Source organism: Gopherus flavomarginatus, chromosome 1 (genome assembly GCF_025201925.1).
Source record: "Gopherus flavomarginatus isolate rGopFla2 chromosome 1, rGopFla2.mat.asm, whole genome shotgun sequence".
Lineage (NCBI taxonomy): Eukaryota > Metazoa > Chordata > Testudines > Testudinidae > Gopherus > Gopherus flavomarginatus.
This window is the reverse complement of record NC_066617.1, coordinates 218,433,243-218,446,197: the sequence shown is the minus strand read 5'-3', so window position 1 is coordinate 218,446,197 and position 12,955 is coordinate 218,433,243. Positions and strand designations below refer to the sequence as shown.

Genomic DNA, 12,955 nt, shown 5'->3' with positions numbered 1-12,955 from the left:
GAATGGATAGTCTTAAGATGTTTTGCACCTTCAGGCCAGGCCAGTTATCTGGGGTAGGGGAAGGTGGGTAACCTGAAAAGAAATATATGTGGCCAGTGTAGGAAAGGTTGGGTCCTCCTTATAAATTCTGTTTCACTTTTCATTTTCTTACATCACAGCAAAGCCAGCAGGAGGCAATTGATTCAATACAGCAGCAGTGGCAGTCCAATTGAAATGACTCCATGCTGAAGCCCAGATCACCCTGGTATAATGTGGAAAATAAGCAGGCCTGCTTGGAGAAGGGAGGGGCTTATCTAAAAGACACACCAATAAGGCAACAAGAGGGCTGAAGAGAAGGGAGACAGGTGAATATGGTGTCCGTGGGAAGGTGCTGACATTTTTTTTGAAACTTCATTTTGGCAAAAAGTGCTTTATTGGTGCCACTCAAATGTTTTGTGAATTTGAGTTGGTTTTACTGAATTGCATAAAAAATAAAAATTCAAAATAATTACAAATAAAATGTTTCAATGTTTCCCTTCAAAATGACTTTTCATTTTGAAATTTCCTTTAATTTTACTTTAAAATCAAAAACATTTAAAAGTGATCAAAAAACATTTCAATTTTGTCACAACAAAATGTCTCATTCTACCCAAAACTATTTTTTCTATTCTTTCTATTTTGTTTCTGTCATAACTTAGTCCCAGATTTGGACCTTAGCGTCCAAAATATGGGAGTTAGCATGAAAACCTCCAAGCTTAGTTACCAGCTTGGACCTGGTACGGCTGCCACCACCCAAAAAATTAGAGTGTTTTGGGGCACTCTGGTCCCCCTGAAAAACCTTCCCTGGGGACCCCAAGACCCAAATTCCTTGAGTCTCACAACAAAGGGAAATAATCCTTTTTCCCTTCCCCCCTCCAGGTGCTCCTGGAGAGATACACAGACACAAGCTCTGTGAATCTAAACAGAGGGAGTCCACCCGCTGTAATTCCAGTCCTGGAAACAAAAGCACTTTCCTCTTCACCCAGAAGGAATGCAAAATCAGGCTAGTAAATCTAACACACACAGGCCTCCCCCTGACTTCTTCCTCCCACCAATTCCCTGGTGAGCTGCAGACCCACTTTCCCTGAAGTTCCCCACTAAAGAAAAACTCCAACAGGTCTTAAAAGAAAGCTTTATATAAAAAAGAAAGAAAAATACATACAAATGGTCTCTCTGTATTAAGGTGACAAATACAGGGTCAATTGCTTAAAAGAATATGGAATAAACAGCCTTATTCAAAAAGAATACAATTCAAAGCACTCCAGCAACTATAGACATGTAAATACAAAAACAACAAACCCTTTGGTACTCACAACTTGGAAACAGAAGATTAGAAAGCAAGAAATAGAAATCACTCCTCATCCGAGAGAGCATACAGGCAGACAGACAAAGACTTAGACACAACTTTCTTCCACCCAGAGTTGAAAAGAAATCCGGTTTCCTGATTGGTCCTCTGGTCAGGTGCTTCAGGTGAAAGAGACATTAACCCTTAGCTATCTGTTTATGACAGTTTCAATTGCCAGAAAACCAAGCATCCCTTATTCAGATAGCTTTAGTGCTCAGTTAATGCCGCTCCTCTCCCTTGATTTAGAACCCTAAATTCGTCCTAAGGATCCTAAAAGGTTAATGATAATTAAAGCCTTTTTAGGATACAGCAGCAGCTCCAGGCATCAGCGCTCCAAGCACATGCCTGAGCGGCAAGCTGCGGGGGGCGCCCTGCCAGTCTTTGCGAGGGCGGCAGTCAGGCAGCCTTTGGCGGCATGCCTGAGGGAGGTCTGCCAGTCCCACCGAATCTTGCCTGCCGTGCTTGGGGCAGCAAAAAAGCTAGAGCCGCCCTTGTTAGGATATCGCATGTTTTCAATCAGTACTTTCTTAACAGAGAGAGATAAATGACTTGAACTAAATATAAGGGTACAGACAGTCCTCAACTTTATGATGTTCGACTTACAACAAATGGCACTTACGACATTTCGGAATGGACACCCTGATTCGACTTACGACAATGGGTTTAACTTTACAACACTCGGTCCCGCAATGGAGTGTATTGCGGTTCCATTAAAACATAATCTAATGTATTTCACTATAAGTAATAGTTCCTAATATTCATGCCACATTTCACAATTTAAATTGCATTCCATTGTCCCTGACAACTTCCAATTTTTACCCATTATTTATGTGGGGTCTGGGAGGGAATCATCCTTGCAAAATGTTTCAGAAATTATTTTTCCTCTCCAGTCTACTATAAAAAGGATGTGTTCTAGCACTCTTGGTCCAAAATTAACACTAGCACTGAAGGATGTAGCTATTTTGACCTCTTATGCGTAGGAACCATAGCTTAACAGCATTCAATGACGAAGGAAACCATGGTTTGAGAATAAAAATGAGGATAAAATGGTATCAGAATGAATGACAAATCAATGTTGCTCTTTTCTAGATCCAATATAACACATTAATAATGCTTTGGGTTGCTAACAAACTTGTCCTAAACTGTCAGAAAACAAAGAGAATGATCTGGCTGTAGAACTGTGCTACAAAGGAAACGTACAAAACTGGAAGTGGAATTAATATGGCTATGCACAGTTTAAATGTGTGAGTTCACAAGGCTTTGGGGAACTCATTGCAGTAGTTTCAATTCAAAGAAGGTTTGCACCCTCTGAGAATCTCTTCTACTGAATATTTTTAATAGAGCAGTTCTAATCAACTCCCAGATAAATTTCACAGCATCAAATTTATCCATTTAATTACCCAATCATAAAAGTGCCTTACCTGTTGAAATCTTCTGCAGTCCCAGAGGTTTTCAAGCAGTCTACCCATCTGCGCCATGGGAATGCTAGTTGATTTACTCTCACATCAGTCTTTTTGGGGTAAAGGGAGGACTCTGCTTCATTTTAAATTGATGAATCTTTTCCTCCCTTAGTGTTGTTCAACTTTAGGGGTAGACTGTACATGTGCTCAGAAAAAGATTGTTCTTAATGGGATAAATGGAAACCTTGACAGGGTAAGTGCAAACCTACCTTCTCATCCTCTAACGGTCTTATTGTGTGAAACAGGCTTTTCAGCTGAATGGAAAATTAGATTAAAGGCTATCAGAACCTCTACAGAAGACAACAGGTAAAACAGTCTCAGACTCTGGGGAAGGTTTTTAGTTGATAAGAAGGCCACATGGCTATGAAAGAGTTGGAATCTGTGGTCAATATGTGGATGAACCTTCCTGTGAACATGGGCTGAAATTTACGTCTTTAATGAAATTGAAAACAGATTGGATTTTGTTCCAGCATTTCACACAGTTCTTGGAGAAAAACATATTTTGAAGAACATTACTGAGAGATTTTATAGGTGCTCAGGCTAATAAAAGCTCAGTGTTTACCCACAGTTACTACAGAGAGCCATCTGTCACATCACAGTACTTTCCATTCCAAGTAAAGGAACAACTGTGGTATTTCAGATATCACTTCATGGTAACTCAGAGCAAAACTGATTTTTTTTTAAAACCTAGTAGTTAAAACCTAATCTTAGTTAATTTGGAAGGTCTAACAGTGTTGCATTACGCAAACAAGGTTTGTGCAGGCTTCTCCCCACAGCTTTGCCAATACACTTGCATCCTGACCTGAAACACCTCTGCTATTCTACTTCTGGGTCTAGTCACCTAATTGGAGATTCACCCATTTGTACCAGCAGAGAATTTTACCTGACTTTTTAAAATCAGCTTATTTACAGCTTTCCTTAAGAGTCTTCAATAATTAGGCTATAAAACAGAAAACATTCCAACTACATGACATTAATATTGTCTTTGTTAATAAAAGAATCAGAGACTTCATTTCTTTGTTCCCATGCCCCCCCATCGCCACCTTTCAGAAATGAACTTTGTTTACAAAGGAAATTCAGTGGGGACCATTTGAAAATAAATAGTTTTTTTTATTGAAAGAGATAACAAACGTGATCAAGAGAAATATCAAAGTGTGTGTGTGTGGAGGGCAGAATCCTGTAGCTCTCTACAAAGCTTTTCTATATATCATCAGTAGCGTGCTAGCCGGTTCAAAAGGGTAATAGGTCTCAGTGCAGAAATTTTCTCATAAAAAGATGGTACTTGGTTGTGTCCAATAAGGAAATCTTTCTTTTTTTTTCCCACACAGCAGCCCACGACCTTCACAAGAAAATGCTCCAATATGAACCAGCTGCTTTGATAACAGAACACAAGCCTCCAAGGATTACAGCAGTGCTTTCTGGGAAAGAAAACTGTTGCCTTGTTCAGAATCCAATCAAAACCTGAATGTACTGAGTAAAAAATAAACCAAGGTCATCATTATTCCTTCTCATTGTGATTTGGCTTTCCTTCAAACTGCATACTCTGTATATCTGAAATAGCATCAACGCCTCCATTAACCGAGATCTCTAACATTTTAATCAAAGTATCTTTCAGAATAAAAGGCCGAAATGTCAAAATTCCAATAACCCTTAAATTCTTTCAATTCCCTAAACGGTCTGAAAGCTGAAGAGTCTCTTACATGGATAATGTCTTTAAACTCCCAAACACACACCAAAACAACAATCTTAAAATTGGGCACATAACTATGCAACCAGACACTGAGGCACCTGAGTGGTTTACTGTGTATTCAAGGTCAAATGTGAAATCAGTCATTGTTATTTCCCCCACAAATAATAGTATTTTTTACATTTAGTAAACTAAAGCCTGACAAACCAATCAGGTGGAGAGGGATGACATAACATCTCTGCTTATTGAAGGCAAAGGTTTTCTTTTCTTTTTCTCTCTTCTTCCCCCCCTCCTCCTTTTTAGGTTTTTATATTAGGAATATCAAGTATTCTCTTTGCATTTTTTAGTAGATTAGTATTGGAGGGCTAGAGGATTGGAATGAGATCTCTCTCATCTCTCAGCTGGAAGAGTACAGTGTTTTACTTATTGGTAAAGGGATCTTCTCTCCCAATTGTTTGTCAGAAGTTGGAGTAAAATAGCTAACACAGGCAAACATACAAAGTTTTCAATTGCCTTCTCATCTCACTCATGCAATCTTTTTGTTTCATGTGGTTCACTGTCCCAGTAGTTCTCCAGTCATCCATACAGCCTTTCAACAAAAGCAGGGTGAGTAAGACTTCATGTATCAAGAACAAGGTGGACCCTTTTTCTGTACAGCAGAGCTTTGAAATATATAAGCATGGAGGGTTTTTTTTCTTTCTTCCCCATTTTGTTTAAAAAAAAAAACAAAATCAAACACAAACTAGCACAACCCCACTCCACCCCTCCTCCCACCTTACAGTAAAACTATTCAGCTTGCATATTTCTGTAACACGTTCTGCCATTAAAGTTATATGGCCATATCCTCTGCTGTCAATGAAATTAGGCTAATTTACATCAGTTGAGGATGAGACCCTTTAAAAGCAAAAACTAAAAAAGGTTCATTTAAGCAATCAAAGTTAAGCTTGCATGTCCAACCTTAATTCTGTCGTCTTGTGCATTTGCATTATATGATACAGAAACATATACTGTTTGTCAAATAATATTCATTTTTTCCCCAACAACAATAGATACACACATGTAGCATCTTGCATTACTATTTGAAATAATATGCTCTTCCCTCAGGCAGAAATGGCTGGAAACAAATGATATATATATATGAGCTGTAGAGAGACTTACTACTTCTGTAGCAAATAATCAGAAATAGAAGGGATTGAAAAAAATCCCAAATTCTGTAATCATAATGCTCTAAAAGTTATTCAATATATTAAAAGGGCTCTTCTATCAAAGCAAGAGAGATTATGATTAACTCCTCCTTCAGTGCCAGCACTTTCCTTCCAAATATGTGGTTAAGAACTTTGTTATTTATTACACATGTGGCAAGTAACTAAGAACACTGGGATTTAAAGGACTTGAAACTAATACTTGAAGACAGAATGAAAACCATAAGTATTTCCCAATCTCCTCTGTTCCATGTGTTTTTCCTCGAAGGTTAATGAATATGTTCTCTAGTATAGCCCAGCTGGCAAGCAGTTATTAAACACCACAGTCTGCTAACCTTTTCTTTTTCCTCTCCACTAAGCACACTCTTCAGTAAGGTAAGGTTGCTTAAAATTCTTGGTGCTGTTCTGCTTACTCTAACACTGATACAGCATTACCACAAGTGGATTCTTCTTAACACAGTGATGATATGAAGTTATGCTAAATTTACTGAGGAGTCTTTTTCGGTGGTTAACTACAACACAGCACAGCGGTTATACTTCTAAATGATGATTAGGCTTTAGGGTGCCATTTAATTGAAAAAGCACTGTAAAAAAAACAAACCAGTCAGCCATGGTTTGCAATCCATTTATTGGTAGAACTCAAGCTGAGTTTGTTTATCTGGTAATCATTGATAACAAATGTACAAACCTAATCCTGCTCCCAGTGACAACCATTTATAAATGTGGAGTCTCTTTGGATAATTCCGAATCTCAAACAATTTCACTCTTGATATTAATGCTGTTGGCCTGGGGTTAATCTCCTTCATAAATATTGTACCTTTACAATTCTACTTCATGACATAATCCTACATATTTGACTCAATCGGTAATGTAATCAGACCTTTACACCAAAAAAAATAGGCCAGATTCTCAGCCCCATCCATTTCATTCACTTTTGTGCTGCCTGAGCTCCACTCACCTACAGTAATCCTCAGCTGGCTAATGGTCCTTAAGGAACCACATCCTGTTATATATTAGAGCAGCCCCTACCCTTCTCCAATTTACACAGAAACCAGGGCATCTTAAGAATAAGGGAACTATTATTCATTTAGGGCAAAATCCTGAGCCTGGCCCAAAACCTGAGTTTCTGGCTCAGGTGATGGGCAGATGTACAGGACAACTGGGGAAGCATCCTTTCCCACAGGCTGTGGAGTGCCTGCACAGCTGCGTGGGTGAGGAGAATAGGCACAGGAGTGAGTGAGTGAGTGAGAGAAAGAGAGGGGATCCTTTGTTCTTTCCTCAAGTCCAATATGCCCTGCTCTGACCTGTCGCCTACCACACCAAATCCCCCTTTGTACGCTAATTCCTCTGCAAGGGTAGCCCCTTGTGACCATAAAGGAAAGGGCAGGATTTGCTCCTTATTACACATGTACAAGATCAAATATTGTAATGAATTATATGTTCAGTTATACTTGTCCAAATCCATGAAGAGAAGAAAGTTTCATGGATGGAACTGTAGGCAAAACTGGCCCCACTGCTTGCAATGTGATTGCATGTATATAACTGAGAAAAGAATTGGGTCTGTTCTGGTATAGAAAGATATATAGTGATTGATATTAACGTCCCTGAGAGATGGAGGATTCTAAGATGAAGGTTAGAGTAATCTAAGTTTCTTTTTTAAATGAAGTCTGTTATACCTGATTTTTTCCATCACTTTGTGATTATTTATAGATCACTGACAGGGTGCTTAACACTGTACAGATGGATAAGGAGAGACAGTCTCTGTCCCAAGGAGGTTTCAATATAGCTCAAACACAGACAAAACAATCAGACAAAAAATACCCAAGGTGACAGTAACAAGCTCAAGGTGGGGAAGGAATACTGGAGACTTTGCAAAGGTCACGCTTGAAAGATTTCATAGAAGGGTGCCTAAAGGAAGGGATCTCAGCAGGAAAACAGAAGCCATCTGGTGCAGAAGGGAGAGAGAGCTCCAAAAGGAAAGAGGAGAAAAGAGAAGATTAAGAAAGGTGGGATAAGGGAGGAGTTTTTTAAAAAGAGAAAGGAGAGAGGGAAAATAGAAAGAAGAGAGCAAAGCTATGTGCACGTTTGTTACAGCACTGAGAGTGAGGACAAAAAGCTTGCTACCTGATGTAGAAAGAGAGGGGACATCAGTGAAGGGATTCAAAGAGACAAATTATCTGTTCAGAGCAATGGAAGAGGAGAACAATTTAGGAACATGCTGGACACACTTTATAACAACTGTAATATACTGTGACTGTCTTTTCTATTTACTTGAATATAACAAAAAAAGAGGGCCTCAACAAAATCCTAAAAAGAAGTCAAAGTTAAGAAAAAAAGTCTAGCCCTGTTAAAGGGGCAAATACAAAGTGACAAGACCACAGAGACAAGGTACTTTAAATGTCTCTGGTTCTCAGCAGATATCACACAGCAGTGCCTCTGAGGCTACCAGTTTATCCTTGTACGTAGAAGAGAAGATACCTGGGCAGCTATGAGGCACAAGTAAGCACATAAATTTTTTAATGGCTTCTGCCATGAATGCTCCACCTGATAAAAAACTCCAATCTCTTATTCATATTTTCTCAAAAGTGGCACAACCTCCAGATTTGTGTCTCTTTCATTTACTGCATTCTCGGGCTGGAATTATACTCCCATATCCACAGAGAGGAGACCAGCCACACAGATCTCCCTCTCCTGCTAAGAAGGGGGTCCAGACTGTGGAGCTGACAGAAACTCAGCAGCCTGGGGAGAGGAGTGCATGGGATATAGGGGGGATGTACATTGTCCCCGTTCCTCCCCAACAGAGCTTAGACAGAAAAAATAACACTGTGGAGTTGTATTATCTCTTCCACACAGCTGACTCCATGCAGCCCTGCCATCTTGATAGGATAATTGGGGGTGAACTCCACAAGGGGCTCCCCACAGAGATACCCCCCCTAAGAATACCATTTTATATGTTGTTTCATGGAGCAGCAATCTGCCCCATGTCTGATATACAGACATTGGCAAAGGTCATTATTATTTTATTTCTGATAGAGTTCCCTGAATGCATTTAGGTGTTTTACACATAAATAGAGGAGACAAAGTTCCTGTCCTCAGGACCTTACAATCCAGTCCAGCCCCTCCCAGTGCAGGATTTTCCCTACAGCACTAGATGTAATATTGGATCTACACTTGTCCAAGTGTCTCAAAAGACACAGCTATCAATTTAAAGCTAAGAATGTTATTTATTGCACAAGGAGTAGAACCAGACTTAGCCTTAAACAAAAGCAGTGCACCCAAAAAAAATCCCTTACTTGTCATGAATGTCAAAAATGGAATTGAGTTTTAAGCTATCTTTCCTGTCAAACATGATAAAAGCCTAATACTATATTTGAGAAACTTTATCAGACTCAAGTGAGAAGCAACTATATGGTTCAGTATATGCAATGGAAAAAAAAACATCAGCACGTATTTCTATGGAATCAGTTCAAACTGTCAAGACAAAAGCAAGAGAGCTCTGGTAATGGTTAGTGTGGGTCTGAGATGAGTACAGGGCTCAGAAGGTATCCTACAAAGTAGGAGTGAGAACTGCAGAATAGGTCTAACCACATTTCTAACCATGGCACTTCATTGATTTCTTTTACATTCTGTTTTCTTTCCCCTTTGAACCACCTTTCATTCTTTTACTCATCATCCTTTTTAATCTCCTCTATTTGTTCAAGTGAAAGGACAGCCTTTAAAGGAATAAACAAACCCAACAGAAAATGTGCTGGTTCTCTGCTCCCACTGGAAAAAAGCAGAGTGGAGCTCAGCTGCTGCTCACTTTGAGTAAAGCTGGCACCTCCACCCCCTCCTTTAGTTGTTACCAGCTACTTTAATAATAATGAGAGGGGATCTCACACTGTATATGTTAATTTAGGGCCGTGAAACAGCTTATGCCATTAAAGTTCAAAGCAACTGATTACTTCTTTGATGTGGTGCCAGATTATTAAAACAATAATGAAAAAGCTTCTTTTTTTTTCTGATACTGGTCTGTTTCCTTCAAAAAATCTGATTAATTAGTGAAATTCTGGAAAGAAATGTATTTTCTTTATTTCCATGAGAGCAGTATTGAATTTATGAAATACTTCTTGATATATCAAGGGTTTGTATTTTTTTTTATTTTTTACAGAAAGGTTAAACAGACAAGACACTACTCCTTTTTTCCCGTTAGTCTGCTTTTTCATAGTTGGAAAGTAAACATTGAAAAATGCATGCTGTTAGCCGGCTGTACAGCATTATCAGATTATGTCAAAGTGAGTATAGTGAAAAAGTATTTCAGTCTGTTCATACTTACAACAATCTTCCACTTCCTCATACCAAAGCATGTGTGCAGAAATGAAATCTCAAGGCAAAACAACAACAAAATATTTCTTGGAAAAGTATGTTTCAACTTTACTGCTCCAATAATTTTTGCAGAGTTTTGCTTGTGTCTGGATAATGATGATTATGTCCCGAGAAGCCACACCAAGTTAAAAAAAAACAAACCCTCTTCAGTATACTCTTTAGTTTTGGTGTAAAAATAACTGCTTCTAAGATCTGGAGCCTCTAAGGGGGAAAATGAGCGATCTTGACTTCCAGGGAGCCGACATAGTAACTAATGCCAGAGTTCTGTGCGGGCCCCGAGATGTTTCAAATTCCAGGACCTGCGCAGAAGCAAATAACTATGCTTCCCTCAAAACAAGTTGGTTTCCCATAATAGGACAGCGTATGAACTCTACATATAAGGCTCTGCTTCTAGGATGGCAAGTGTAATGGATATAAATGATGTCTAACAGCTTTCCAAGTAACATCCACAGCAGTACAGCACAGTGATACAGTCCTGCTCTCCATTCAACTGCAATACATGCCCTGTAGAATAGATTTTGTTTCAGCAGTAAAAACACACCAGATTTGTGTTTTGTAGGTTACATAGTTTTCCTCCCTATTTGGAGGTTGATTAGAGATTCTGGTTTATTGGTGTCTAATCTCATTTTCAGTTTATATTTTGGGTACTTTAGGGTCTCATACAAAAGGTGTTTTCATAAGTGTTTTTGAATTGTGATTGCATCAATTTGAGCAGAAATTGTGGTTTTATGTAGAAACTATTTATTTTAAAGAATCCTCGGAGTTTGCATGTAACCTTCCTATGCATAAAAATAAAAAGTCAAATGCCACTCAGTCTCCTGTTATACACAGCCAAAATATGACCCATAAAGGACACAAACAGGAAATTATATGGACTGTAACTCACAGAACACCATTAACGGATCACGAATTCCATTGTAAATCCATTCACATGATCCTGGTCATTTTCTGCTTTTGTTTCAGAGTTTATTTTTTAGAATCTATTCTGGAAAAAATGCAATAGACATTTTATTGTTTGATTTAGTTTAAGCTGAAGATGAGTTTGAAGTTATGATGAATACAAAAGTATGAATAAATTTCTGGATTATCTATCCAAAGTTACACATAGACAAAGAAGATAATAAATCCTTAAGAAACTTTGTTTTCAAAACTAAGACACATCCAACTTTTACAACAACTGGCATTTTCTGCTCTGATAGCTACATGAATGCCTAGAAGAGCCTGGATGTACAGGACATGTAAACAGACTCTAAAGGATTAATTTGCAACTCACAGGAACCAAAAGTCATGAACTGATGTTGAAAATAATCTGAAGCAGAGCACCAGTGACAGCCTGACAGCAGAAGCAATTTGAGGATTTGGCAGGGAAGAAGGTTGAGGAAACTAGAGCCGTAAATCAAGGAATTGCCTTTTTATGCAAAACATCTGCTTTAAAATGGTTAAAAGTTTTCACCTGATAACATGCCTTTACCAGTAACTAAGGGCACGTCTACACTACCGAGCTACATGGATGCATCTGAACCACTGTAGTGCGTCTGGTGAAGACGTGCTATGCTGATGGTAGAGCATTCTCCAATCAGCATAAGAGGCACGAGAGGCGGAAGCTACGTCAACAGGAGATGACATAGGATGGTGTTGATGGAACTTACGCCACTAAAAGGAGTGTCATTTTCACAACCCAACTTGTTACATCAACTTAAGTGGTAGTGTAGACCAGCCCTAAATCTAACTTCCTGGCAAACCATTACTTTAATTATGCTGTCACTGAGCTGTTGGACTGCTTTGAAATGCAGGCTTTTTTTAATTGTGAAGTTGTACTTTGGTGGAAAAAAACATTTTTGAGAGGAAAAAAATCATGGGCCAGATGGAATAATTTCTATGACAGGGCAGGTCCCCAAATAAAGAAACAATATTCTATGTAGTACCAACTGTGTAGTAGTAATCAGTGCAGAGCATAGAGTAGTGATCTTCTCTGACATTGTAATTCACTATAATATCCAAAGTAAAAAAAGCATGTAATTCAGGCATGTGACTGAAGTAAAGTAATACACGCAGTGTTGCTTGTCCGGTTAATAAATGCCTCAACAAATAACTAATAGGTAGCCTACAAAGTGGAACTGATTTAAAACCCTTTGTGACTTCTTATAACACCAGTGGCCCATTTGCTTGACAAGAAATGTCATCACAAGGCAAAATGATGATAGTACAAGCCTAATACAGATGATGTTTGGATTATAACTTCAGAAAACTTTTCAATCTGTATTAAAAAGTTGTCAAAGATGAATGAAAACTATTTGGAATCCAAGTCTGTTGCTCCATTCAACGATCAGGCTCATAAACAAGCTCTTCCAGTGTTCTTGTTAATATTTGCAAATCTATCATATTGATCTGTGTGGGAAGAGGTGGTTAGAGTTCTAGGATCGCGGCACCAAAGTGAAAAGAGGAAAACTGGGATGTGAATCTTTGAAGCACTAATGCGGAGCATGTGAGCTCTGATGTGCTTTGGTTTTATGCTCGTATTTTCTATTTGTCACTTCTTGTTACGACAGACTTAGCCACAGAACAACAGTTCTTCCATATCCTTATCACAGCAAAAGTAAATAAGGGACCTTTTCATTTTATTACAAGACTAACAAAACCATTTCGAACATGGAACCACAAAAGCAGAACAATATGTTTACTTAATTTCCCAAACTGTATATTTTTATATTAAAAAAAGAAATACACTATAGAAATTGCAATATTGGCACACAGCGCTGATTTTTATATTCCAGCACCCCAATTTGGTCTGTGCTTCATGCAGTGAAAAATTAAAAAAAAAAGCTTTTAGGCCAAAATCCTTATGTCAGCACCTTGCCAGCCTCAGCAGCTGGGCTAG

General features: G+C 38.6%; 1 protein-coding gene across 11 annotated transcripts in view; it reads right to left on the bottom strand.

The window, feature by feature from the left end:
• Positions 1-12,955, bottom strand: part of DMD (dystrophin) — a 2,125,007-nt gene that overhangs the window by 1,854,767 nt on the left and 257,285 nt on the right. Inside the window, exon 1 of one of the 11 annotated variants that reach the window (XM_050936434.1) lies at positions 10,028-10,315. The exons of the other annotated variants lie outside the window; for them this stretch is intronic. Within the exon in view, the coding sequence (XP_050792391.1) occupies positions 10,028-10,058 (31 nt within the window). The 5' untranslated portion in view covers positions 10,059-10,315. Of the gene's footprint in view, positions 1-10,027; positions 10,316-12,955 lie in introns of those variants that run through there. 11 annotated transcript variants of the gene reach the window in all.